Source organism: Rousettus aegyptiacus, unplaced genomic scaffold, assembly GCF_014176215.1.
Source record: "Rousettus aegyptiacus isolate mRouAeg1 unplaced genomic scaffold, mRouAeg1.p scaffold_m13_p_3, whole genome shotgun sequence".
NCBI classification, from domain to species: domain Eukaryota; kingdom Metazoa; phylum Chordata; class Mammalia; order Chiroptera; family Pteropodidae; genus Rousettus; species Rousettus aegyptiacus.
In genome coordinates this window covers 163,211,151-163,236,498 of record NW_023416306.1, presented here as the reverse complement: position 1 = coordinate 163,236,498, position 25,348 = coordinate 163,211,151, and the positions used below count along the sequence as shown (strand labels likewise).

Here is a 25,348-nt window from a genome sequence, read left to right as displayed (position 1 = left end):
GAGATGGTGAGGATGGGGTTCGCATTTTTTAGTAGTTCTACAGCAGTGAGGATTGAATCCGGGGCTCCCAACCATCCTTTTGTATTCTGAGTTTGTTAATGGATGGTCTCTGCAAACACTTGCTCTGATGCCAAATCTCAGGGGGCAGGAGGGGACGGGGTGAATGTAAACGGAAACCCGCAGGATACCTCGGCCCGGCTGGATGGATGGTTCTGGCATAGACCCAGCCGATGATCGGCCACAGCTTCGCAGGAATAAAAGGATATTCCTCCAGCCTTACTAAGAGTGTTAGCGCCTCAAAGATTTTGGAGCAGATGCCCCATTTGGTAGGTACTCCTGGGAGCCCATAGTCCTGGCAGCCACGAGTCAGAAAGAGAGGAAGCAGTCAGGGGACATTACAAGCAGAACCAGGAACTGTGTGGAATGAGATGGAAAACCAAGCTGGCTCCTCCAAGTCTGTAGCCACCCACCACCATTTTAAAAGGAAGGAACTCAGATCACCTAGTACACAGGAGCAAAACCAGGACCTGAACCCAGGAATCCTCCTGCCTGGCTGAGTGATTTTTCCATCATACCCACAGAGAAAAAGCCTCCTCCTGTGCTCAGAAGAAACCAGCTCCAATTTGGGGGAAATGAAGGGCAGTATTGTTTTAAATCCAAGAAGCTGAACCATTGGTTCTAGGAACTTTGTGGCCTTTGTCTTTCACTGCAGCATAATATAATTGTCTCTGTACCTTCAAGAGAAAGGGCTTCAGAAACATCTATGAGATGTGTAACTGTTTTTCAGTCTCGTACTGCAGAGAAGAGGCAAAGTGATAAGATAACCGCATTAAAGATGAAAATTGAAATGGGCCTCTGGGAACCGGTCCAGAGGAGAAGTAACATTTGTTGCTGAAGCAGTGAAGGGAGGAGTGTTTGAATGTGGGATTTGAGATTGGCTGTGTTTTGAGTGAGGGTGGTCGTAACTTTGTTAAGCACCCATGACGTCGTGCTCGGTGGGACGCCGCATCAGCCAGTGGCAATGATGTGGGTTTCTATATTAGGATGCTGACTTAGGTCCTATTGGGAGACACCTTCTCCCCTTTAAAAATAGAGTTCTGCTTCTATATTCTCCTGCACTCCGTCGCCTCACCCTTGTTCTCCCGAGTTACAGCCTGAAGGATACGCCTGCCAAGTGGATCTTCATTCCTAAAAAGAGTTCACGGCCAAAAATATCTTCCTCTTTTCTTATGCCGATAAACTGGATTGAACCACCTTCTCTTAAGCCCAGGAGAAATCCTGTATAGCCATCCCACTGTTCCCTCTCCCCAGAATCTAGTCCTGGACCTTTTGTCCTTCAGACCCAGTGGTACCTCTGAAGCAGAAGAATCCTCTAACCCTCGAACAGCTGCCAAGTCCCCTAAAACATCTCCAGCCAAAAAGCCCCAAAATAAGTGTCCTTGGTCAACAGCATCCTGCCAAAAAGATGTGCTTCCGTCACAACATCTCTGTTACCTAAGGGTGTGTAAAGCACCATTTGTCTCTCTTGACCACAGAGAATTGAAAGGCATTCAGGGAGACCCAGAGTGTGCTCAGGAAACATAAGGTTACCTAAGGCAGCCAGTGGGGGTGACCCCAGGAGGTTCCAGCTGTGAGCAGGCAGAGGAGGGAGGGGGTGGGGCTGTGCCAGGCTGCACGGGAAGGGAGGAGGATGAGGGGGCTGCAGGAGGAGCGATTTGCCGTGCTGGGCACAGGTTGCAGTTACACACGCGTCGTTTCTGCCTTCCCGTGGTCTGCAGTCCGAACGAAAGAGAATGTCCGCACGAACACCGGTGTGTTTCCGTCACCACTGGAGAACTTAGTCACGTATACTAATGTGAAACGGCGGCAATATATGTCATTAAGTGAAAAATAAGGGGGAAAAGTTACTTCAAAAAGTATTTTTCCTATAAACCCATTTTTAAAGAGTATGTACATGTGCATGAGTGTTGAGTATATGTGTATTCGTGTCTCGGTGAAGGTACTTAAATGCCTGTATTTACGTAGACAGTTTCTGGACTACGTAAAGAGAATGTGAATCTGGGAGGGGTCTGTGGGAAAGGTGCTTATTTCTCAAATTATTTCCACCTAGTATGTATTTTTTTTACTGTGAAAACAACGATTTTTTTTAAAAGGAGGAAAACCTGGGCATTTTGATGATAGATGAGAATAAGCATTGTAGCATGTCTGGAGGAGAGAGATGGGCGGCCGTCAGCTCCGAAGACCGAAGCACACGCAGAATGTCAGGGTGTGACGAGCATGGAGGTGTGTCCCACGTTTAGCGGAGGGTCGAAGAGACTTTTTCCCATAGAAACATGGCTGGCAGAGGCTTCTCTCTAAAAGGGTCCTTTTAGTATTGATTTATACAATTCTCAGAGTTCCGTGCTTACTGGGTAAAGGAAGAGGTCTGGTGGATTACTTTCATTTACCTGTAAATCTGGATTTTAAACCCAGATAACATTGTATTTGATATACTAACAATGAGAATAAAAAAGGTGTTCCTCGGGGGAAAAAATCTTTGCAACTTTGGAGTAGGCAAAGATTACTTAGTTTGAGACATACAAAAAGCATTGAATTACACAAGAAGTTGATAAATTGGACTTAAAAATTTTTTAACTTCTACTTATTAATAGACTGTTGAGAAACTGAATAGATAAGCTAAGAAAAAAAATATATATCTCACAAAGCACTTTCATCCAAAATGTTCAAAGAAATCTTGCAACTCAATAGTAAGAAGCTGAACAACCCAGTTTAAAAAATGGATACAAACTTCAGCAAGCATTTTACCAAAGAGGTTATACAAAAGGCTGTTAAGCACATGAAAAGATGCTCAACATCACTTGTCATTAGGGAAATACAAATTAAAACCGCAGTAAAATACCACTACACATCTACTCCAATGGCTAAAATTTTAAAAGACTGACAATTTCAACTGTTGGCAAAAATGCTACATGGGACATCCTCTGAGGAAAAGAGCCTGTCGGTTCCTTATAAAGTGAAACACACACTGACCAGCAGTCACCCAAGGAAGGTGAAAGCATGTGTTCATGAACCACTGGTTGCAAAACTTCATAGCAGCTTTTTAAGTACAATCCCGAACTGGAAGCAAGCCAAATGACCATCTTCGGGTAGATAAACGGATTTCAGCGTATCTATGCGGTGGGTCTTACCGCTCAGTCATAGCAGTAATAGGGAACCACTGACACCGCATCATGGATGGGTTTTGCCCAGGTGGGGGTGACTGCAAAGGGGCACAAGAAAACGGGGGGGCGCCGGAAATCCGTATCGTGCCTGTGCTCTAAGGCCGTGGTAGCGCTGGTGTAAAACTGGTCAGAACTCCATAAACTACACCGAGGATGGCACTCACTGTGTCCCCCGGTGAAAGGGGGCGCTGGTGTGCGCACACTTGCGTAAACACACAATTATGCGTTCTCATACCGTTCGTAGTTCTTACGTTGGTCAGTTCTCCTGCTGGTCAGTTCTCCTGCCCGGATGGCAGGAGCGGGGCGCGTCCCGTGCCTTGTCCTCCGCTCCACTCTGCCCATAGGGTTTCGTATTCGGGCTTATGCCACTCAGGAACCGACCCATTCAGAATGGAGAGTTGGGGCTGTAGGTTCGAACTGATTGTGAATAAGCTGAGAAGGCTGGGTGTCGCACCAACGCCAAATGCCTGGAGACCGGCAGTATGAAGGTAGCGTCAAAGTTGTTATCTGTGGAGGCCAAAGGCGTGGCAAATCTGGGTAGAAGAAAGAATTGAGTGATTTGTCCTTAGACGTGTTGTTTTTACTTAGTTTAAGTGGTTATTTGGCTTGGCTGGGGTCGGGGTGGGAGTCGTGGGCGGCTGTTATGTGGGTCTAAAGCACTCCTCAGGAGACCCCTTGGGTTCTGCGAAATTCGTGTGAGTGTTAATTCTGTGCTTTTTCTTTAAGGTCTCTTTGTCTTCCTTTTCTCGCATGTATTTCATTATATCTGTCTGAGGCCCTTTATACCTTCCTCCTGAGCTCCGATGTATTTTTGAAGAATACGAAACTACTTCCTTTAATTTCCCGCAAAACAAATAGGAAAAGACTCCTGACTTCTTACCTGTATTTTCCTCTTGCTCTGCCCCCATCAGACCTCCTGGTGGTTCAGGAAAACTCCGGGTAAGAGTCACCTGGGAAGGCGGGGACCATCCGGCCTGGACTGTAGGTTGCCAAGTAGCATGTGCATTCTCAAAATATGGCAAAGAAACTTTACTTGGTGTAAAAACAAAACAAAACAAAAAAACAAACCTGGCAGGTTATGTCAGACCTGAGACAGGAACGTCCCTTTCCAAAAAGAAGGGGTCGTCCTCAGCCCCCTACCACAGCACCTCCAGGAGCTGCTTGTTCCCCAAGGCTTGCGGGGTGCCGCAATACCCTGAAAATGCAAATTCTCGTCTTGGCAACAGGCCCCGTGGGGAGAGGAGAGGGCAGGGGCCACGGGAACCCCGGGAGCAGTGAGTGGAATGTTACATTTTTCAGTTCACCCTTCAGCTGACATATATATTTTAATACCAGTGGGAAGCGATGACTGTTTTAGGAATTTCACCCCAGGAGTTGCCATATCAGTTAATTTACCTGTTTTTCATACAATGTACTTATTAAAATAAACTTTCACTCCATTATGGAGTGTAAGTAACGGGCCTCCTGCAGGCAAAATAGAAAAGGGCTTGCAGAGGAAAAGTTCCTTCGCTTTTTTTTTTTTTTTTTTTTTTTTTTTTTGAGACATTGTCTTCTGGAACCAGCATCATCTGTATTATTAATCGCTGGTGGGGCTTTCTGCTGCTTCGCATTACTCCCTTGGAATTAAACTGCACATATAAAGTATGAAAAATGTACTTTTTTTAAACAGTAAAAAAGTCATTTTCTTGCATAATACCCGAAATAAAGTGCCATGGAGCCATTAGTAGTAAATTGAATTTTTTGGTATGTAATTTGTACAAAAACTGACAAGCGCGGGCCCCCGTCCCCCCCATCATTAGTCACCGGGTTCAGCGGACACAGAGGTAGTAATCTGCAAGGACAGGCATTGTGATGTCGGCTTCGATTGCACACTTCGTTTGTTTGGACAGGGCACAGGCGGCAGCTTCTGTCATGCGGCGTCACCGCACTATTAGCGGATTTCGCCCCAGGGCAGCTGGGACGCCGGGTTGGGGCAGATGTTCTTTTCAGCCTATTCAGTGACCATTCTTGGGGGTTGTTTACTGTTGCCATGGTGACTTTCATTTCCATAGCAGCCGCGCTGCTGTTTCTCAGAGGAAAATGAATTTAGTTATAAAAGGATAATATTTTTCTCTGTCTCTATATAAACCTGCCATCTGTCAACCGGTGGATCAGTAAGGGTTCAGAAACCTATTAAGAATTATAGCAATGAAATGATGAGTATTTTTTTTTGTCCCATGTTAAAAGCAATAATGGATGTGGAAACAAACATTGTGCCCTCGATATTATAACTTTAATTTTTTTAAATATATTTTAAGTGTGCATTTTCTAATGCCTCACCATCTCCACCACCGCTGTGCACACAGTCTCTCGTAAAATACAATTTACATTCTGCTGACAAGTGGAAATGACCAAACGTCTTGTTTGTAATCTTACTAGATGCAGGTGTATTTAATACACTCTCTGATGGGTGCTGTGAGTTTCCCCACTTCATTAAAGATTCCTGTGGCTGGACCTCTTATTGTCACCCCACTCTGCTGTGCCTCCGCTCCAGGGGAACAAGCTGTGGGGGGTCTAGAGCAGCACATTACCAGTTACATACAGTACAAATTATGAAATTAACAAAATGAGAAGACACCGTACTTTGTCTGAAAAACTTAGAATCTGCCCCTGAAACCTCATTCTAGAATAATCTTTCATCTCTCAAATCCAAATGGGAAGAAAATCATCTTTGGGATAGCTTATCTAGTTTTTGGATTTTTTTTTTTTTCCTCTGTCGCATTCACAAGCTGTATCATGCAGGGGGAAAAACACACACACACATCGGCCCCGTTGTAAATAATGTTATTTATTGGTTGATTTTTCCAGATCCTGACATTGATGCTGCCAGTGCCATGATGCTTTTGAATACTCCCCCTGAGATACAAGCAGGTTGTGAGTAGATATTTCTATAGCCTTCAGCACCATAGTTTGTGAACTTAACCTTCTCATTTATATACCAGGCCTTAGGAAGAACTAATGCTCAAGTACAACTTCTCTTGTAGAATCACTTTAAAACTACCTAAGTGCATGATTACATGCATATGCATATAAACATGCATCCATGCATATGTATGAAAGAATGCTTAGGTGTGTTTCCGAGATGACAAAGTTCTAATATAATTTCAAGGCTTAAGATTTGGGGGAAGGGAAGCAGCCCCTATAATGAATCCCAGTGGAGAGACCTTCTTCACTCCTGCGGGCATTGTTCCTGTGAGTCTAGCTTCTGCTAGACAAAGCTACGTAGGGCCAGCTTCACAGTCGTGGGGCTGAGCAGTGCCCCTTTTAAGAAATTTCTTTCCCTTTTGGGACCTCATTAATCGCAGGCTCCCCTTGTATAGATGGAGCAGAGAGGAAGGTCTGGCCCTTGAGGTGGGCACTGTGCAGAAGCCTGGAATAGCCTTGGAATGGGCCACCACGGTGCCCCCCGTGACATCCCCACCGGCCCTCCAGGCTGCCGTACAGAGGAGGACAGGGCTCATTTAGTTAAGCAGAGCTCTTGTCTTCACCTTCTGTTGGCTGTTGAGCAGCGTCAAGTATGGACAACGCCTTTCCTTCTTTGAACGTCTCTTCTGTCCACCGCCTGGTGTTTTTTCGCCACGTCTGGAGCTAGACTACCGTGGTTTCAGAAAGGACTTCTTAGCAAGTGTTGGAAAATGGCCTTAAATGGAGCTATCTGTCCCGTCCTCCTCCTTACTTGAGGCTGTTCCTCTGCCCACATTCCACCCCAGCCAGCGCCCTGAGCGGGCGGTCAGCTCGTCGTGCAGGGTCTGCTCAGCTCGTCATCACGACGCTGCTGCATTGCAGCCTCCTGTCGATGAAACGCGCAGGTGTGCAGATGGTGGCGTGAGGCACAGACCCCACCACGACACCCACCAGGGCCGGTGCCCGCCTGGCCTGCCCTTATGGCCGGGCCTTCAGCTCATTTGGGACTCCAGCTCTCGGAAGACCATACGGTCTCCTGAGAAAGGGGGTCCCCCAGTTTTGGAGCCGATAGTGCTTCTCACAGAGGAACCTCTAGTCTCAGAGTCCCGACAGGCTGTCTTGTTAATAGTGCACTGATGCGGAGGTCCAGGTCATCCTTCCTGGTTCTACACTTGTGACAGCCTTCCGGCAGCTTTAAGGAACTTGAATCCTTCCTTTCTCATTCCTTTTTTTAAAAGACCCAAGGGACATAGCCAAGCATTCTCAGAACGGGCTTGTCCCTCTGCCAGCCGCTGCCATTACCTGCTCCTAGTGGTACGGAATCCTCAGTTTCTCTTTGCTAAACTCAAATCGCCAGCAGTTGAAATTTCAGGTGGCCCAGACCTCCAAGAAGCCAAACACCACTGCTGAGCAGATGTGTGACTGGCTTAGTCCTGGAGCTAGCAGTTAACCTGTAGTGTGCTTTTAAATGATGTTTGAAGTTATAGAGGAATATTTAAAAAAAAAAAAAAAAAAAAAAGCCAAAACAACTTATTCTCAGACGGCATTGCTAGAGGAGTAAAAACAAGATTGTAATCAAGTTACAGCCTGAAATGGTTTCTGAAATCAAGTTGCATAACTCATCAGGGGGGAACATACTGATTTCATCAGAGCTGTGTAAGATTCAAGCACCTTCCTTAGCACCCAGCCACTGCACACAGTGATCATTGGTTTAAAGAAATCCTTTTGTCAAACTGGAATAATGAAGTTAAGGGGTTCAAGGCAAGGAGACCGGTCATTCGCGGGTCTTCAGCAGGTTGCATAAAAGTCCCTTATCACTGGATTCTTGACCGCAGGTAGAAAAGAAAAGGATTTTGTCCCCCATTAGTTGACAAGTTGATGATTTTTAATGTTCTCATGACAAAATGAACTTATCCCCTCCCCCTCAGCATAACACTCACAAACTGTAAATAATTTTTTTCAAGGTATCCGTAGTCTTCTTTACTTTGAAATGCTGAAATTGAGTTTTCAAAGCTCATTGTTTATGTGTGGAAGCTGTAGGCTGATTTCCAGAAGGCTTTCCTGCCTAGGTGTGAGAGACCCAGCCTTCCTGCAGGTCTCACGCCCAGAAGGGGCTCCAGGGTGCCCCCAGAGGGTGTAGAAGGAGACACCCTTGGCAGGTGCAGCGAAGAAGTAAACGCAAAGACTGGGGAGAGAGTAGGGACACCACCTTCACGTTCAGCTCCCCTCTGGCCCCAAGCCTTAGCAGACTGACTTCCTTATAGGTCAAGGTGGGGCAGGTGCAATGCCCCTAAAGACTGGAGCCGAGCTGCAGGAGGGAAGTGAGCCCGTGTCCGGTGTCGGCTCTGTGTGCTGGGGAAGCGGCCGCCCCGGGCCTCCTAAGCAGCACAGTCCCAGGGCGCGTGTCCCCAACGCTCTTCTCTTCGCTCTTCTCTGCTTCGCTCTCCTTTCTCTCTCCTTATTTTCATTTTACATTGCATAATGTTTCTTACCCCAGGCTTTGATATAGTGCCTTGCTTCCTGAAGGGAGAAGCTTTAGAGACATATAATGATGAAGCCGTCCTCCCCTGCCCAGCAGCTTTGCCCAAGGCCTGGAAAAAGTGAGGGGATTTCCAGCCAAAAGGTTCAAAGGCCACAGGCACCAGGCCACAGTAATGGAGTGCGGGCAGCGGGCAGCCAGCCCAGTGGTGTTCGTGACCCGCGTGGATGTGCGCGCGCATCGTCCATAGTCAGGCCGCTGCCGCTGCCCACGTGCGGGGCGTGTGGGCGCCTGTGTGCACAGAGCCTGCCTGCATTCTCCGCCTGGCTGGTCTGTGGCCGGTCTCTGGGTATAGAGCCTTGTGTGCTATTTATAGCCTCTCGTTTTCACCTCCTGGGCTGCGTGACGCTCCTGTTTGGACAGGGCCACCAACCTAGTCTGTCTGCCGCTGTCACTCCCAGCCGTAAGGGCTGGCCATAAGGCCCAGATGGCTGGAAAGGCGTTTCCTCTGTCATGTTCTTCATAGCCACTCGACTTCAGGCCACCAGACTGCAGCCACTTCGATCTTTCCCTCTCATCCTGCCCTTGGTCGGCATCTGCAGATCTAGCTTGGGGCTGGCAGATGGGCCATAGTCCGGGGTCTAAACTGAGTAGGTCGCACAAAGGAAATGACTCAAGGAACTGGTAAGAACGGCAGTGGGCCTCCCCTTGACCTCTGGGGCGCTCCACACTGCCCAGCAGAGCTCAGCGCACCATGTCCGGCTTGAGCTGGCCGCCCTGTGGTCCCCTCCGCCTCTCACTGCAGCCCGAGGCTTCACTTCCCCCACCCACCCCGACCCGCACCCCCGCTGGCAGCCCCAGTGGTGACATTGTCTTTTTCAGACTTCATCAGTTTGTTTCAGAGGAGAACATTCTGCAAGGAGTGTGCCCTGGGGTCTCCCGTGCTGCTTTCAGAAAATGCAGCTCCGGACATTGCTGCTTCGTTATTGCTTCAGCGATATGGATTATGCTTCTAGTCAAATCCGTCCGTGTAACCCGCCCCCCAACCCCACCCCGTGGCAGTGTAGACCGATTCCAGCTTCTAGAGTCCACCGAAGTTACCTGCTTTGCAGTCCCCTTTGACAAGCCCAGTGAGTCATCTTTAACCCCAGTGGAGGGATTGTTATGAAGCCAGGAGTCAGATCACCATTACTCACCTTCAAAGGCTTGTATAATCCTTGGTTGGAATGTCCCAGAGAGGAGATCCAGATAATAAACAAAACAGCAAAATGAGACGGGGGGAGGGAAAGGGGACGGGAAGTGGGCAGGGAGGGGGAGCATTCCGCACCCTGCCCAGAACTGGGAAACGGACCAGATACACCAGTCACCTGACGAGAAAGGCAGCCAGGAAGTCAGTTCCCCTGCTGCAACCCCCTCCCCTGTGAGCAAGTGGAAAGGCCGACTTTAGGGAAAGGAAGGATTGATGGATCACCTGCTGCTCGGCTTATGGCCTCTCAGAGGTTAATTTTAGAAGCTGTGAAAACCGAGGAAGCTGAGCATCAGGAGGGAAGCCGGGATGGGGAAGTGCGGAGAGGTGGCTCGGGAGAGGTGGCGCGGGTGGGGAGCGTGGCGGAGGCTTTGTCCTGTGCCATCAGTCTCAAGATGATCGCATTTAGATCACAGGGAGTGGAGCTGCGTGATCTGACTCTGTGTGTGTGAGTGTTGCATTCTTCCTGGTTGAGAATAAGAAAATTTAGAGCCACTGTATTAACGTAAGAGAAAGTGGTCGATCAGCTCTGGGGCTGATGTCCTGGACACGTCATCCCAGGAAGTCGAGAGTCTCAGATGTGTGTCTTCTCCCCTATAAAAGCCCAATATTTAACTGATCTAACAAAAAGGGATGTGCCTTTTCTGGTGAGAGCCACAAATCTAAGTTAGAGGCCATTTTTAAAAGTTTAGTTTTTTAAAATCTCTAGCCGGAGCCTATAATTTTGGGTATAATTTTAGTACTTTGAGTGGGGGACACTGGTTATGAAGGGCTTGGGCTTTAACTGTTTTGATATACTTTGAGGGAAATACAGAGTAAATGGAAGGGCTGAGGAATGGACCTTTAGAATCCCAGAATCAAAAAAGTCATAAAACGTGGACCTCAGAACACCATTCTCGGGCATTTTTAGAATGGCTGTGATTCGGTTTTGTTTTTTTTCCAGAAGCCACGGTCCTGACCCTTGAGAATAGAGACAGAAAGGAGAAAAGATGGGGGAACAGTTAAGTGTCACAGCTGGCTTCTGGCAGCCAGTGAGCAAATAGGAACACATCCACCATCCCAACACGGAGAGCACTGCCAACGATAAGGGCTGAGAAATGCCGCGATTGGCAGAGGCAGCAGCGTTCGGTTGCCGCTCGTTTGAAAACAAGTTTCAGGATTCAGAAGAAGAGCCTGGTTTACGTGCCAGAAGTCTTGCGAAGTTCAGAAAATAGCTCAGGGAGAGCTTTTTAATGCTGCAGGGTCGCTCTGTCCATGAAATTCTCTTTGAAGTGGATACAGTTCGTTAATCAGGAAGATGTGTTAATGGGTGAATGCAGATTTGGGGATAACTACAAAAGGCATAAGAGGCTGAAAGAATTTCCCTGTGTCTTGACCCCGTTAGGCCCTGTGCCTTAAAGATAGTAAGAGGGTGCTAGAAGGATGGATGATATGGAGAGGTGGACAGAGGAACATCACGGTGATGATGATGCATTTATATGATTGGCCAGCCTCTGAGCTAAGCAATTTATGTAATGTGTCTTATTTAATCCTCAAAACAATCCTGTGAGGCATGTTTGAGTAGTTTACAGGTTTGGAAACTGAGGCACAAAGCGGTTAAGACACTTGTCCAAAGCCACAGAGCCAGTGATAGGGCAAGACTTTGGATGGAGGCTCTGTTGCCCCGAATGTCCTCTTAACTACTGCAGGATACTTCTTCCCTAGAGGCTTACATGAGACCAAGAGCGTCAGAAGAACCTGGTCTCTAGCAGGTGCACAGGGAGGGCCGGCTTCCTGTGTCTCCAGCAGGTGCGCGGGGAGGGCCGGCTTCCTGTGTCTCCAGCAGGTGCGTGGGGAGGGCCGGCTTCCTGTGTCTCCAGCAGGTGCGCGGGGAGGGCCGGCTTCCTGTGTCTCCCTTCCTGTTGGGCGTGCCCTGGTGCTTGAAGGTTCTAGGCACCGGGGCAGTGACCCTGGGCACAGGACACTGTCCTAGGGGTTGCTTTTCTCCTTTGACTGGCAGTCACTGCTCTTCCAGCAACTCTGTGACCAGGAAGATGGCCAAGTCCTTCCATTGTGGTCTGGTTTGGGTCTCTCTTCATTCTCATGGGCTTTCGGCTCACTTGAAATGGAGAAAGCACGGGCTGCCTCAGGATCGCTCTGGCTGTTGTATTGATTGTTGTAGTGATAAATAACATAATTTTCTCAGTAATAATACCTGTACTCTTAGTTAAATCTCCAAATACTCTGCGAGATAAATACCATTTTTAGCCCCATCTTGCATAAGTAGCTTACTTGGTGGACACAGTAAATGACAGAGATAGGACGCAGACCCAGATCATTCAACACCGGAGTCTGGCTCTCGGCCACTATGCTTGAGACCACATCCCTCCTCACGATGCTTTAATGGTTTTCCCACTATCTGTGAGATAAAGTTAAAGCACATCTCATCCTGCCAGGATTATATGCTTTAGCAAAATTACTTTTTACTCCTTGTGCACATTGTGCTTTTTATTATTTCTAGGGCTTGTATGTGTTGTTCCTTTACCTTTGATTCAAACTTAGATGACACTTCCTACAGGAAGTCTTCCAAATACGCCTTACTTTGGGTTAGGTGTCTTCATCCTTCATACCTATAGTGTCCCTGCCCCAGCATTTTACCTTAGTATATTTTCATTGCCTCAAATTCTCTATCTGTCCCCCTTAACTGTGGTGGCCCTATGTCCCCTTCACCTAATACACAGGTAATTGGTAAAAGGTTGGATCCATTAATTGGTATGATCTGTTTATGGGACTGTAATTGTTACTGGCAAGAATTATAACTATGGTATAGATTTTAAATACTTAAAGTCTGTGTGGTCTGTTTTATCAGGTTTGCTTGGTGCCCTAGTTGAAATCCCTAGTGACTGATATGTTAGGTAGCATTGTCAGAATTAGACTGAATCTGTGGTTGTCTGACCATTTCAAGGAGAGCACCATGTAACAAAATAATTGAAAAACGCTTTCCCACAATCCCCAAAACAAACAGAAAGCCTGTCTTTTCAGGCAACATGCATATTGACTAAAGCACCTGACTACAAACCTGAGAGTTCTACTGTTTTTTGCGTGTCTTCTTGGGAATTACTGGTAATTTTTGCCCCTCTATTTTCTTCCAGACGTTTTATGGTCTTAGTTCTTACATTAGGTCTATCATCCATTTCTAATTAACTTTCATATATGATATGAGGGTAGGATCAAGGTTCATTTTTTCCCAAATGAACCTTCAGTTGTTCTAACTCTCCTTCCCCAATCGCGTTGTCTTGGTGTTTTTGTCAAAAATCAGGTGACGCGTGTATGTGGGTCTGTTTCTGGATTCTGTTGTGTCCCGTTGATCTCTGTGTCTGTGTTTTATCAGTGCTCCACTGTCTTGAAACCAGGTCATATAACTCAGGCAATGTAAATTGTAGACACTCTTCCTTACAGAGAACTCATCAGTGAAGCAAAGAATGAGAATTAGCTACAGCATCAAACTATAGGTTCTATGATTTTAGATACTTGTGATTCTCCTGCCTCAGATGATCTGTTATCAGAAATCAGGCTACTGTAAGGGACCGGTAGAAGTTCTCGATCTAGTTAAGCCTCCTCTCACATTAAATATGAAAAGAGATTGGGGAGGTTCTGGAACACCAGACTGCACTAGCAGTGCCGACTTCAGGCATTAGTTTCCATTTTTTCTCCCATCCCACCTTTCGTAAAAACCTAGTAATAACAGCCTTATGCAAATCTGGAAGAAGCATGGCCAACACACTAGCAAGCGCCCCAGAGCGCCCAAGGAATCGGCTTGGAAAGTTACCCCGTAATCTAAGAGTGGACATGCGTCCTGCATGAAAGACCTTTGATTAAATGTTTGGAACATTTATAATATTCTCTTAGAGAGCTAAAATTTACATGAGTAAAAGCATGTTTGTGTTTTGTAAGAAGTATTTGTTCTACACAAATAATATAGGCTTTAAAAACTTAATAGCCAGAGTGGTTTCCATTTTTGAACGTGTAATTCTCTCGGTGTTTTTTCGTGTGGTCTTCCTTTGAGAAAGCAGTTTACTCACCTTGCCTCCGTGTGAGACTGCGCCCGGGGTCACCGGATGCTGGTGGCAGATGAGGGTCTGAGCGAACACGGGGAAAAGGAGATTGGGGGACTTGCACAAAGTCGCACAAGTGTACCAGTTCCGTGTTCTCACTTCACGGAGCACGCCCGGCCCCACAGACACGTTGGAGGTGTGTGAGTAGGTGTGGGAAGAATATTAGCTTGAACTAGATGACATTGCTATTTGGGCAGTCAAAAAAGATCAGATATCGGAGATCTCCTGTGGTTGCCGTTTTGTAAATCTCAGACAAAACCAGGTTGCTCTGAAACCACTGTGAGTTTGTGTGGAAATGGGACAGGAGCTGGTGGTCACTTGCAAACACGTTGGCCTAGGGTTGGTTAGGTTGGTTGGAGAAGGCAGAATGACGAGAGAACCGGGAGCTGTGCTTGGGGGGAAGCTTCAGGAAGGAGGCAGGAGGACCCTGCAGAGGGGGCTCTGGGCGGTTCTGGAGCAGAGGTTGGAGCTTTGCCATCAACCGCTCCCTCCCAGCCATGCGGCCGGGAGCCTGTCCCCAGGCAGCAGAGATGGGTGAGAGAATGAATGAACTGGTTTGTGAGCTCCGAGGAGCTTGTAAAATTGGCTTTGCTGTTACTTCCGGTTATCTTCTTCCCTTGTCAGATTAACAACAACTAGAAAGATGTTCTCAGCTTTTCACCATGAGTGAAGCACAGGAAATGCTTTGGTTTGGTCACCTGCTGTTTGGTGGTGTCAGAGCTCTTGAGATCCTGTTAGGGTCTGACTGGAGATAAAAGCTTATATTTAATAAACGCAGGAAACTGACGTTTGAAGCCCTGTCCTCGCCTCTCCTCTCCAGCCCTCTCTTGTCTTCTCCTCTCCTCTCTCTGCATCCAAAATTTCTGACTCAGTATGGAAGTCTTTCCGGCTGAACTCAAGTGTGTTGTCTTTCCTTTTGCTTTTCAGTTCCTCCAGGAGTGATACAGAATGGGGCGCGGGTTCTGAGCCGAGGGCTGTTCCCCGGAGTCCGGCCGCTGCCGATCACTCCCATTGGGATGACGGCCACCACGAGGTAAGGGACATGCGCTCTGGGCCAGGCCCGCGGGGGGGGGGGGAGGGGAGGGCATGTGTTTTCCGCGGGGCCGCTTGACGAGATGGAGAGTGGTGAAGACAATCAACCTGGCGTGGGCGTTTTAAAAAGTTAAGGCCACTACCAGGGATCCCAGTGCCAATGCCGGCTTCTCCTTCTCGGGCCGTCAAATTATCCTGGTCTCCTGGCAAGGCGATGAAGACTAATCAAATTAAGATTTTATTGTTATTCAGAAGGGGCAGTGGGGTAAGGCAGGTAGAAGGAATTGGTGGGCACGTTGTTTGTTAGATTCTGGGCTAACAGGTGTGAATCTGGACCCAGCCCTGTGGCTTCGGGTGGCTGTCTGTCTGTCTGTCTGACCTCTCGGCGTCTTAGTCCCCTCGTCCTGGGAGGAGCCGCAGTGAACGCTGTGTGAAAAGCGCTCTGGAGCGCGGTGTGGGCCTCGCAGGTGGCACCCTTGTCTTGCTGCCGAGAATCAGGTCGGCGCCAAGCACGCGAACTCTTCCCGGGGCAGGGTCTTTCAGCCGTCCTCGGCCACCACGGCCGGGCTGGGCGAGGGTCCCCACTAGCCCAGAAGCCTCACGTGGGCCAGCGCGGGTGCCTCCGCCTCTTTGCGCTGCTGCCGCTCTGCCGCTCCCACCCGCCTCCCACCCGCCGTCTGCAGAAGCACCTTCCACGCCTCCCACCGCGCCCCCCTGACACAGCCCCACCCATCCTCCCCTCTCCTGGAGCCGAATTCCTTCCCCAGGCTAATCCTCTGCTTGCCCATCCTACGCGGTTTCCCCCACTTACATTTCCCTCGGCCCCCACACGCAGGGCGCGGCATGTCCTTCCCAGCCCATCACAGAAACGACTCCTTCACAGAGCTTTTCTGAACCCGGCCTCTGAGCCAGCATCAGGTGGATTTCTCTTTGCTTTGCTTGTGTCCCTTTGATGCGTGACCCTATGTGGTAACACCTCTGTGTGTCCCCCTCGTTCCTCGGCGGTTTGCTTGCTGAGGACGAGGGCCGGGTCTCAGGTGGCCGATGCCCCCATCACATCGCACGGTGCTGGGCCCAGACCTGTGACGCTGAGCCGCATCTCCCGACAGCGTCGTCGCCTTGCTTCCTTTATTCCTGCACTTAGGGATCAAGTCCCCGCCTGAAGGCCATTCGGCTTTTTAGTATCTGTGTCCCCAAGGAAACCGACCCACGAAGTCCGCTTAGCTGGGGCCAGAGGGAGATGCAAGGTCCACTCGCTCGTGTCTTTTCACTCTTCCAGCAAAGCAGCCTCCTTCTGCCGAGACAGAAGTCTCTTGATCTCTGGGCAGATGCTGGTGTCCGGAACCTGATAAGGAGGGAAGTTTGTAGGAATTAGAATAGTAATAGAATTATAAAAACTACTTATCATTTCTGCTAACCCAACATGGTGATGCTTCCACAAATATATGGGAAGGGTCTTTTTCTTGTACTTCCCCAGCACCTTTCCTGTTGTCCTTAGGTCAGTAATTCTTGAGTTCTTAAATGGTTAAGCCTCTTCCATGAAGCCAAAATATTAATGCCTTTGCCTCACATTATGAGAGACATATTCTGGTTTCCATTCTTTCTTTAAATATCTTTTCTGCCTCACCCCTCAGTTTACCTTTTTGGTTGAGAAGACTTCAACCCCATAGACTATTTTTCAGTCGTGGATTCTAAGTATGGACTCCCACTTTGTCACCTTGAGCATTCTTTCGGCCCCCTCCAGCTCTGTGAGTCTGGCCATTCCTTGTGGAAAGGCACAGACGAGCAGGCGGGGGAGGGGAATCCTGAGATTGGGTGGCCCTCAGCAGGCGCTGCCTCTTGATTTTAATCGCTACCCTCATGGTATGTATTAGCTCAGATTTTATTGATTAATGTCCTCTACAGATACTATTTAAAATGTTGGGTTTGGGGTGGGGGTTGTTTGGTTGGTTTTTTGTTTTGCTTTGTTTTTTGCTGGTTATGTTCTGGTTGGAAGATAACAAATCTCTATAGCAAAACCATGAAGTCTTGTTTCTGGTTCACGGGTTGCCACTCGTCCAGTCCAACACAGCACCTTCCACAGTGAAAGACCACAAAACAGCTTTCAGGTCCAGTCAGGAAACAGAAAACACAGTAGGCATCCGAACACAGAGACGTGAACCAGCTAGAGGGCGATTAACCAAGTAACTAGAAGGGTAAAATGAGCACTCAAGGTACCATGAAGGGAGCAATTGCAGGAAGCAGATACCTCTCCCGGGGCTCAGGGAATAAAGGGGAGAGGCTGGAAGGATGGCCTCTCTGAGCGGGAACTCAGACCCCGGAGGAGGCACCGCTCAGCCGGGCTGGAGTATGCGAGCTCAGGAGGGACGTGTGGAAGCACCAGAGGGATTGAGGAGAAGGTTCCCGAAGGTGCAGGTGCTTCTAAGGGAACGTGAAGAAACTGGTTCCCCAGGCACTGGAAGAACCACAAAGCGGATTCGGCAGCTACTACACTGCCGGAGGTGCAGAGGCCATGCTGGCGTGATGCAGGGACCGGACACACGGGAAGCCCTGCCCAGTCTCTCTGTGGCGCCCCCTGTTGACCAAGCCTGACATGGAGCCAGGTGGTACAGCAGAAATGGGGCTGAGTGACAGTAGCTTCATAATGGCACAACTTGCTCAACATCTGCCCTCTGCAAAAGCACGCCTAGTCTAAAGTGACCTTCTTGAGCATCGTAAGAGTTTTGAGCGGAGTCATTTCAGTAAAATACACAACCATGGTTCGCAGAAACTAGACAAATTACCACTGACCTAGAGACAAATAACCAGGAAAGAAAACCACCATGCACTCGCAGGACACTGTCCAAATTCTGCACCGCCCACCTCGGTTTTAAAAGAAATTGGGGAGAGATGTGTGGAAAGCTCTGTTCGGTCAAGGACCCTTGCTTTTAAGACCGTTGCCCTCTTTATACCCTAAATGCCTGGCAAATAGCAGGCACTGTGATGCTTTTAGAAAGAATGAACATAGACATAGCTACGTAAGTATTTGCTGAGTCAGTGTCTGTGTAAAACTCATTAAGAACTGTGGTTTGCGGGGCGGGGGGAGCGGGGAGGATCTTGTTTTGCTTTTCACATTCATTTTAAAGTTTTGAAAAGTTTGGCCGTGTGTCAGTTGAACCAAATTCAGCTGAGGTTAAAAGGAAAGCAGTCGAGAATAAAACAACAGCAAATGTCACCCGCCAGACCACGTGGCAGTGACCACTGGTGCCTGGGAGTGTTCACATGTTTGTGTGGGTCGCTGCCCCCGTCAGTTCAGCTGGGGCAGAGGGACGGCCAAAGAGTCATTAGCACCCACTAAAGACCAATTTCCTACTCTGCTTTGTGTGACAGGTTCTCTGTGTGAGTCTAAGTGACTTCTCCTTAAGTGAAAATATTTGTCTTTCAGGGTTTTTTTCCCCCCTCCACTGGGTGGCAAAGGCCATGTTTGTTTGTCTTAACTCTAAAACCATTATTGACATAGATGAAGTGTTACTTTTATTAGCTGATCATTACACAGCTTGTATTTGCTGGGTTCCTTTGCATATAATTATGATGTGAAATCTCCTTGTAAGAGTATCTGTCAATAGTGTAATTGACTTTATAGTGTTGACTTTTTACTCAGTAACCTCAGAGATTGGCCCATCCTTACATGTTGGAAACCTGCTTATTTTTAAATCTGCCTGAGCATAGAGTTCTCAAGACACATTCTCCTCAAAATAACTGCTCGCACATCTTAAAGTTTTATGCCTGTGTCTTCTGGTGCTTTCCCAGCGAATTTCCTTGCAGAGAATATGTTGAATGGAGCACACAATGGTAGCCCTAGGAGAACTGTTTCTGGCTGTCTTGGGAAGTGGGAGCCCCAGGTTTCTTACATTTACAGTATCATGGGCTGCCTCCCAGGTAGGGGTCATAGCAGGTCTGGATCTGGACCACTTTGCTTTCAACTCTTAGGGTTGTTTTTGAACCCGAGTGACCACTCAGGTGGCAGAGAAGAATTAAAATAAATATCGAGGGCTTGCCAAAGGCTTGGGAGAAAACTGATGAGCGTGGGGTTCTTCATGTGAAAACAGAGCCCAGAAATCACACACGTGACCTTGGGAAGCAAGTGTCCTGGGTCTTTATCCTATTGGCTGTGTGGCCTTGGGCAGGTGTACCTGGGCTTCTGAGAAAACCAGCACCTGCCTTATGGGCTTTTAGAGTTAACACAGTGGCGACCCTGGCATTATGCAGGTGTTTGATAAGTAATGTGGAAAACAAACAGGCTGATTCAGAAATGAGCAAAGAATTTGAATAGACATTTCTCCAAAGAAGATGTACAGGTGGCCAATAAGCATGCAAAAGGATACTCAACATTATCGATCATTAGAGAAATGAAAATCAAAATTACAATGAGATACCACCTCACACCAATTAGGATGGCTACTATCGAAAAACCAGAAAATAAGTGTTGACGAGGATGTGGAAAATTGGAACCCTTGTGCACTATCGGTGGGAATGTGAAATAGTACAGCCACTGTGGAAAAATAATGTGGAAGTTCCTCAAAAAATTTCAAATAGAATTACAACATAATGTAGCAATTTCACATCTGTGTACATACCCAAAAGAATTGAAAGGGTCTTAAAGATTGTATATTCGTGTTCATAGCAGCATTATTCACAATAGCTAAAATATATAAGCGACCCAAGTGTTCATCAGCAGATGAATGAATGAATAAGCAAAATGTGGTATCATAAGCCCAATGGAATATCATTCAACCTTAAAAAGGAAATTCTGGCATGTGCAAGGTTCATATGGATGAACCTCGGATATGTTTACATTGAATGAAATAAGCCAGTCACAAAAAGGCATATATACTACACGATTCCACTTATATGAGACACTTAGTCAAAATCATAGAGACGAAAGTTGCATGGCGGCTGCCAGGGTCTCGAGGGAGAGGGAAATGTGGAGTTGTTTAATGGGCATAGACTTGCAGTTCTACAAGACTTAAGAGTTCTGGAGGTGGATGGTGGTGACGGTAGCATAACATTGCGAATGTATTTAAGTTGGGGAGGAACGTAAAATTAATAATGTGGAGAGCCTTCGTGGATTCATCCAGCCTGCCCTCCAAGACCCTCCCTGGTTTCCAGTCTGAGCACCCCAGACCCCAGGAGAAGGCTTAGATTGAGCTTCATTGTGCCACCTTCAGGACAATGCACATGGGTGGCAAAGCCATTGGTTTTGAGGAGTATGGCAGTCGTCAGGGCGGCATGTCTAGACCACAGCACATTATAAACTTACAAGGAAGCTTCACGTAATTCACTATTTAAGTCTGCTTAATTTTATTGGGATCTCTTAGGTCCTCAGATGAAAACTTCAGTTCCCAGGGAACAAGGAGCAAGTCAGGAATTGATGGTCCTATTGTAGTACGGAACATTAATACATAAGGTCCTGTCGGAGGAGAATTATCAGAAGCCCATCTATGAGTCTAAGACCTGCTCCTGGCCACATGCCTTTGCCTTCCCCCTTGAGAAGATGTTTGTCACATAAGGTTAGAAAGCTGGCAGCCTTCACTGTTAGGATAGGTGGTGGTCTGATTATACAACCTGAGGGAACATTTGCCACTGATCTTTTTTGTATTGTATTTTAATTTGTTTTAAAGACTACCTGTCAGCTTTTGTCTCCTGAAATCATGGTCTTTGACGGCAACTCTGAAACTCATTCTTCAGGTTATGCTTTGTGTTGGGAAGGAGAGGAGGAAATGCCAAAGGGAATGAGAATAAAGAGTACCAGGAGGACAGAGCATGCACTTGAGTTCCCACTCGGCCCCCTGTCTTGGGTTTTTGGCTTTGCTTTTGGCTCTTCTGGTCCAGAAATCTAAACAGTGACCAGCAAACTTGCTGTGTGAAATTTGATCAACTTTCTGGAGTTGCTTCTCATGTGTCAAATCAGTGGCATTAGCCTTTGAAAGTCCTGGCGGCTTTTCCTATTGTGTCTGAACATCCTCTGAACTCCTGGTGATGCTGAACTGTACCAGATGCCAAACCAATGAGGGAGGAGAGCTTTAGGATCACGCCTTTTTGTGGTCGGTGAGAGTCACATTTACCTCACTGGTTCAGGGGAACAATATGCAGCTCATGGGAGAAAATGGCACCCCCACCTCCACCCCGGGGATGACCACTGAGTTAGGACTTCTGAGATGGGTGATTCCATATGCTTCTCAGGAAGGGCTGAACAGCTAGAGCAGACATCATAGGCCCCTGGACCTGCTGTCATTATACTCTGCACATAATTAAAAGATACTCATGAACCTACCACCCAACTGAAAATTGAAAACATCAGTGATAACCTTTGTCTCCCCTGAAAGATAATAACAATCCCAAATTTTGTATATACTGTTTCATGCTTTTAAAACCTTTTTTGATATCCATAAATAATATACTATTTAGTTTTACCTGATTTTGAGTGTTGGGTGACTGGAACAATACATTTATTTTCTAACTTGCTTTTACTCATTATTAATTTTGTTTTGCTACGTGTAGGTGTAATTGAGTCGTTTTCACAGCTTCATAATATTCCCTGCTGTAACAAAATATATTTGAATCAATTCTAGCTCTTAGCTATTAGAAACAATGCTGCTGTAGAAATTCTGGTACATGTCTCTAGTTTTCATTTAAGATACACAGCTAGGTGTGGGATTATTTGTTGCTTGGCAGGATAGTTACATACTCAGCTTTGCAAGGTAATACTGAATTGTTTTCTAAAGCGTTTGTATCCACTTCCACTCCTACTAGCAGAGTACGATGGTTCCCATCCTGTACATCTTCGCAGACATTTGGAATCATCATACTTTGTAATTTCAGCCCATCTAATGAATATGTAATGATATCTCATGCTTTAATTTCCATTTCCCTTGATTTCATATATTTAATCAGCTGTTTTGAATATGTTCTTCAGTGGGTTACCTGTTCAGCATTTTGCTCAGTTTTCCTTTGGGTTCTCTTTTTGTCTTTGTAGGAGTTCTTTGTATGTTCTGAGTATTAATCCTCTATTGGCTGTGTGCGTTGCAAATAACTTTTTTAAGTTTATTGATCGCTGTTTTACTCTCTGAAGTAAGCTCTTAATTTTCATGCTTATTAACCATGTTTAATGAAATCTGATGTCTTAAAATCCCTACTCTGAGATTAGATTGTCTTCTATAGTCTTTTCTTAAAGATTTTTAAAGTTTTTCCTTTTACATTTAAGTCTGTAATCCATCTGGAGTTAATTATTTGTATATTGATTTTTTTTTTCAGCAACCTTGATAAATAAACTGCCCTAGTAATTCTAATAATTTATCGCCTCTAAATAATGGTGGATTTTTTTTCTAATTCTTATATCTTGTATTTTTCCTGTCTTGTTTAGGACCTCTAAGTAAAAGTAATGATTGTAGACATTTACGTTGTTTCTTGCTTTAAAGTGAGCTGTGTTATTGATCCACAATTGATAGAATATTGTAGGGTAAGGAAATATCTTATCATAACAAAAAAATCCTTCTGTTCCTAATCCTGCTATGATACTTTATCATGAATGGTTGTTGAATTTCATTTAAAAAATGTTTACATCATTTAAAATAACTATAAACTTTTTCTTTCATTGTTTTACTGTGGTGAATAACTATAAATTTCCCTTTTTTGAGTAAAACCAGCGTTCTGAGTATACTTGCTTGGGATACATTATATTTTTTATATATTGCTGGAGTTGGTAACCACATATTTCATACATGAAATATGCATTCTTGTCCATACCCCATTTTCTGTAGTGCTATCTTGATCTGGTTTTAGTGTCAAAATTATTCTCATAAAATTAGTTGAGATTCTTTGAAATAGATTGTGTAAGATCGCAGTTGCTTTGCTTAATGTTTGATGAAACTTGCAAAACCGTCTACGGCTGATATTTTCCTTGTGGGTTGATTTTTAACTATCAATTTTTAAAAATAATGCTGTGGCTTATTTTCTGTTTCTTTTTAAATTCATTTTGGTAACTAGGAATTTTTCCATTTTACCTGAGTTTTTAATTACATTGGCATCAAGTTATTCAAACTGTTATCTGTCATCTTTTCAAAAGTTTTGTATAGTTATGTCCCTTTCTTATTCCTTATTTCACTGTATCATCCATCTCTTTTTGCTTAATCTTTCCGTAGTTTTTTTTCCAAAAAATCAACTTTTGTGGGGTTTTTTTAACCACCTCTATTTTGTATCTGTTCTCTATTTCATTGTTTTTTGCCATTTACTTTATAATTTCCTTCCTGTCTTTGGATTTATTTTTTTCTTTGGCTTGGACATTTTAAATCTTCTTTTTCTATAAAAGTTTGAGATTATAATTTACTTAAAACTACTGCTTAGTTGTATCTTGTAAGTTTTAATGCCCTTTATTTTTATTATTATTAGCAACTGAAAGTATTTCCTGATTTCCGTTTTGATTTCTTTGACCCATAGGTATTTTTAGAATTGTATTTTTAAATTCTCAAGCCTATGGGGGGAGAGGGTTGTTTCTTATTTTTGTTTTTAGTTACCCTTTCGGCATCGATTACCAACTACAACACATTGTGATTAGAGAACAGTTCTGTAAGATCCTGCTTGGAAACTCGTGGAGACTCACTATGTGGTATAGTGTATGTCAGTTTTTATAAATATTCTGTGTGCTTCAAAATAATGTGCCTTCTACATTATTAGCACATGTTCCAGATCAAATCTTTTACATACTAATTCACGTACATGCATGTATGAGTGTGTGTGTGAGAGAGAGAGAGAGTGTGTGTGTGAGTGTGTGTGTGTGTGTGTGTGTGTGTGTGTGTGTTTGAGAGAGAATGAAAGAGAGGTGTGTGGAAGGGGAGAGAGGGCTAATCGATTGAATATGGAGAATGATGTATTAAAATCTCATTACAATGCGGATGTGACAATTCCTCCTTTGTAACTCTCTTAATTTGTGGTATTTATATTTTGACGCTCTCTTATCAGAGGTATTCATATTTAGAACTATTTTATCTTCCTGGTGAATTGAACCATTATGAATGTTTAATGACTCTCTATCTGTAGTAATGATTTTTGACTTAAAAACCTACGTTATCTGGTTTTAATATAGCTGCACCAGTATGGCATGACACAAGGTTTTCCATTCTTTTAATTTTAACTTTTCTTTGTCCTTATGTTTTAGGTTTGTCTCTTATAAACAGCATATGGCTTTTTTTTTTTTTTGACACGTGTTAATGAGTTTTACCTTTTAACAAAGATTTTTAGCCATTTTTATTGACATTCGAATTTATTCTACCATCTTATTTTGCATTTCTCTTAGTCCTACTTTTCCCAGGTTTTTTTCCCTTTCTAGCATCATTTTAAATTGATTGCAATTCTCTCATTCTGCATTTCTTTTTTTTTTTCTTTCTGATGGTTTGTAAGTTACACATTTTGTTTCTCTTCTTTTAGTGTTGATCCTGGAACTTTTAACATGAATATTTTATAATGTTTAAAGTTAATCAATATCTTTAGCGTCCTGATCAATACAAAGCCCTTGGAATGCTTTAACTTGTATTCTCTACCGCCCAGCTTATACACTGCGTTCGCCTAGCACCTTGGTTCTGTTTCAGTTTCTTTTTTTCTTTTTTAAGTCAGCTTATTATGTTGTTGTTGTCAAGTCAATGCAAGATGACATTTTCTTTGCTTATCACTTTTTTCGCCTCTTGGACCTTCTTTTTTGGATGATTCTTCTTTTTCCTGCAATATAGCCCTAAGAAGTTCCTCTCCTGAATATCAGCTTTTAGTTAAACACCCTGACTTCTTTTGTCTGAAAATATATTTATTTTGCCCTTATCCTTGGAAGACAGGATATACATCCTAGGTTGACAGTTATTTTTTTCTCTCTCTCTCACGTTGAGAATATTGTTCTGCTTTTATCTACTTCACTTGCTTCATCTTAATTGGTGCTCCTCATTAGATATAATAGTTTCTTTTCAATCTTCTCTGCCTTTTTATTTTTGATGCTCTACAGTTTGACTGTGATGTGTCTAGACATGGATTTCTTTTTCTTATTCTCCGTGGGATTTGTTGGCTTTCTGAATCTGAGGATTGGTACCTTTCATCAGAACTAGATAATCCTCAGCTGTTTGGGTATTAGATCTTCTCCATTATTCCTTTTCACTCCAGAACTCCAGTTAGATTTCTATTTTCTTACTGTATTTTATATTGCCGAGTCTTTCTTCCCTATTTTCATCTCTTTGTCTTTCTCTGCTGCATTTTATGTATCTCCAGATCCATCTTCTAATTCACTAATTTTTTTTCACCTCTGGAAGATTCTATT

The 25,348-nt window shown here is 45.1% G+C and overlaps 1 protein-coding gene across 11 annotated transcripts in view; it reads left to right on the top strand.

Moving 5' to 3' along the window:
• The window catches only part of FOXN3 (forkhead box N3), a 349,057-nt gene that overhangs the window by 311,472 nt on the left and 12,237 nt on the right, over positions 1 to 25,348 (top strand). For 7 of the 11 annotated variants that reach the window (XM_016154423.2, XM_036238444.1, XM_036238445.1 and 4 more), the window contains 2 exons: positions 6,069 to 6,134; positions 14,911 to 15,016. In XM_016154423.2, the coding sequence (XP_016009909.2) occupies positions 6,069 to 6,134; positions 14,911 to 15,016 (172 nt within the window). The remainder of the gene's footprint in view (positions 1 to 6,068; positions 6,135 to 14,910; positions 15,017 to 25,348) is intronic. The other 4 variants (XM_016154506.2, XM_016154513.2, XM_016154500.2 and 1 more) reach the window with 2 other exon arrangements.